Source organism: Lactuca virosa, chromosome 3, assembly GCF_052849685.1.
Source record: "Lactuca virosa cultivar CGN04683 chromosome 3, Lactuca_virosa_CGN04683_v6, whole genome shotgun sequence".
Classification (NCBI taxonomy): Eukaryota; Viridiplantae; Streptophyta; class Magnoliopsida; order Asterales; family Asteraceae; genus Lactuca; species Lactuca virosa.
In genome coordinates, this window is record NC_136428.1 from 839,331 (window position 1) to 842,117 (window position 2,787).

Below are 2,787 nucleotides of genomic sequence, written 5' to 3' on the forward strand. Positions count from 1 at the left end.
AAAAAGCATAAATTAAATCGGTCTTTTCTGGCCGAGAAATTAGGGGATGTCACAAGTGATAACACCGGGCACGGTCTTGTGTAAGCCGAAATTCCAACTGTCACCAACTTCGAGCTTAAGGGGCACATTCTAGCTATGCTAAAAGATATCCTAATGTTACACGCGAAACGGTGTTGTTGTGTATGATTCCGGTGACTTTTAGAGGAGCGAAAAAAGATTGGCCTAAAGAACATCCACCTGGCGCCATCACCACATAGGCAAAACTTTGTGAAGAGTTCATCCAACTATTCCGCCCACCATAAAAGGTTGTAAAATTAAAGAAGAACATCGCCAACTTCGAGTAACAAGATGGAGAAGCCTTGTATGAAGTATGGGAAAGGTATAAGGGGTTGCTTAAAAATTGCCCACAACATGACCTCAATGTGTAGCAAGAAGTATCAATATTTTATGACAGGGTAAACGTGACCACTCAACAACTCCTTGACTCTCAAGGACCACTACCAAAGAAGGCTCTGGCAACAAGCAAGGAGCTATTTAAGGAGTTTTCCAAACACTCAAGGGAATACCATAACCCTCGAGAAGACACAACAAGAGGATACAAAAATGGAAATGCAGCTTCTAAAGACTTGGCTGCGGTAATGGAAAAGCTAGATTCCATGAACCGTAGAATGAGAAAGATGGATCAATCCATCCATGAAATTCGTGTTGGGTGTGATAATTGTAGCGGGTGACACTTAAACAAGGATTGTGACCTCAACGAGAATGGAAACCAGAAGGTTCAAGCTTGTTATTCGAGTAGTGATAAGTACAATGAAGATTGGAGGAAACCCAAGAAGGAATGGTTGCCATATGATGAGTACAAGAAGGCGAAAGAGGAGAAATATAAGCGACAAGGCCACAGTTTTTATCAAAAGTAGAAACCGGCTCCCGAAAAGAAGTTCGACTTTGAAGCAATGCTTTCCCGCTTTTCAACTGCATCTGAAAAAAGGCATGATGATACTGATGTCATCCATCAAAATTAGAAAGCCTCGATCCATAACATCAAGCAACAAATTGGGCAACTTTCAAGGAAATTCAACGAACGTCTTCCAGGAATACTTCCAAGCAACACGGAATCGAACCTGAAATATCACATCAAAGTCGTGACAACCAGAAGTGGTAAAATAATTACTCGTCTAATTCATTTGGTTAATGAAAGCTCATCTAATGTGCAGAATCCGGAAGAGAAAAACAACAAATAAAAAGCAACTGCCAAACAGCCACGGCATGGCAACCACGGGCCCACGGCATGGCCGTCTGCTGAGGAGAAAAAATGGGTCTCCAGCCAAGGCATATCAACCACCTCAACTGTATTCAAGCTAGGCTAAGCAAGCAAACAAGCTGAGGATTACAAGAAGTTTATGGAATACATCAAGGCTCTGCAAATCAATATCCCATTTATTGTAGTCGTCGCACAAATGCCAAAATATGCTAAGTTCTTGAAAGACCTTCGCACAAACCGAAAGAAGAAGGAGGAGGCTTCAAATGTAATCTTGAATGAGAATTGCATAGCCACTATGCTAAACAAGTTGCCAAAGAAGATGGGAGATCCGGGAAGCTTGACACTTCCTTGTCAATTCGGGAATCTAGCAATGAGTCATGCTCTTGCCGATTTGGGAGATAGTTTGAATTTAATGCCTTATTCATTCTACAAGAAGTTGAATCTCCCAGAGCCGAGACCAATCTGCATGGTCATTCATCTAGCCAATAAGACAGTGACATTCCCGAGAGGTATATGTGAATATCTATTGGTTAAAATTGACAAGTTTGTGTTTCTTGCAGATTTTGTAGTACTTGACATGGAAGAGGACAATAAAGTCCTTTTTATTCTTGGGAGACCATTTCTTAGCACCGTGTAGACTCTAATGGACATTAGATAATCAAAGCTGACACTTCGGGTAGGAGATGATGCAATTACATTTGGTGTTGATCAAGCAATGAACCATTCAAAGATTTGTGATGACATGGTCTTTTCAGTAGATATGTTTGATTCATTTATGGAGAAAGAAATGCGAGAATGGAAAGAGAATGACTTACAAGGATACATAACACTGAAGTGGGATGATTTTGATGTCGAACATGACATCGAAGAACTGGAGACGCTACTAGACTAAAGTGATTATGAAGAGAAGAAAAGGCATTCAGAAGAAGCCCCAGGGTGTGGCCAATCAATAGCCACAACATAGTAGTCAATAAAATCGCTATATAACGGGGTAAAACGAATCCCAACGACATGGCAATCAGAAGCCCACGTTGTGGCCATTGAACAAAGCCAAAAATCATATTTGAAGCCCTTACCCGATCATTTGGAATACGCTTTCCTAGAAAATAATGAACAGAAGTCGGTGATCATAGCATCAGATTTGAAACCTAAAGAAAAGGAGAGCTTAGTAAAGGTGTTGAAAGAACAAAAGAATGTCATCGCATGGACGATTTCCGACTTCAAAGAGATAATCCCTTCATTATAGTTATTCAATTGAAAACAAACCAAACGCATTGATACCACTGATAGGTTTTAGGTAAAACAAATAAACTTAAAACCCTTAAGTTCACATTCAATCTAAGGATCTATGTTATCTCTATTGAACCTATAAGGCTATAACTAAGAACATCAAATAAGAAACTCCACATGGTATAGGCTATTTTTGAAAATATCAAAAGAAGATTTAGAATTACATATCTTATTGTTATTGTAGTAAATAACAATGATCCTTCACTTGTAGATCTCTTGGAAGCTAGCACCACAAA

At 39.6% G+C, this 2,787-nt stretch overlaps 1 protein-coding gene and 1 non-coding gene across 2 annotated transcripts; one reads left to right on the forward strand and one right to left on the reverse strand.

The window, feature by feature from the left end:
• Positions 1 to 311: 311 nt before the first annotated feature.
• LOC145168215 (small nucleolar RNA R71) lies at positions 312 to 418 on the reverse strand. The gene has a single exon (XR_013741786.1). It is a non-coding gene; the product is annotated as a small nucleolar RNA R71 (small nucleolar RNA).
• A 1,039-nt stretch (positions 419 to 1,457) lies between these two features.
• LOC145162168 (uncharacterized) lies at positions 1,458 to 1,898 on the forward strand. The gene is made up of 2 exons (XM_079081396.1): positions 1,458 to 1,770; positions 1,822 to 1,898. The coding sequence occupies exons 1-2, from the start codon at positions 1,458 to 1,460 to the stop codon at positions 1,896 to 1,898; spliced, it is 390 nt and encodes a 129-aa protein (XP_078937522.1).
• The last annotated feature ends 889 nt before the right edge of the window (positions 1,899 to 2,787 follow it).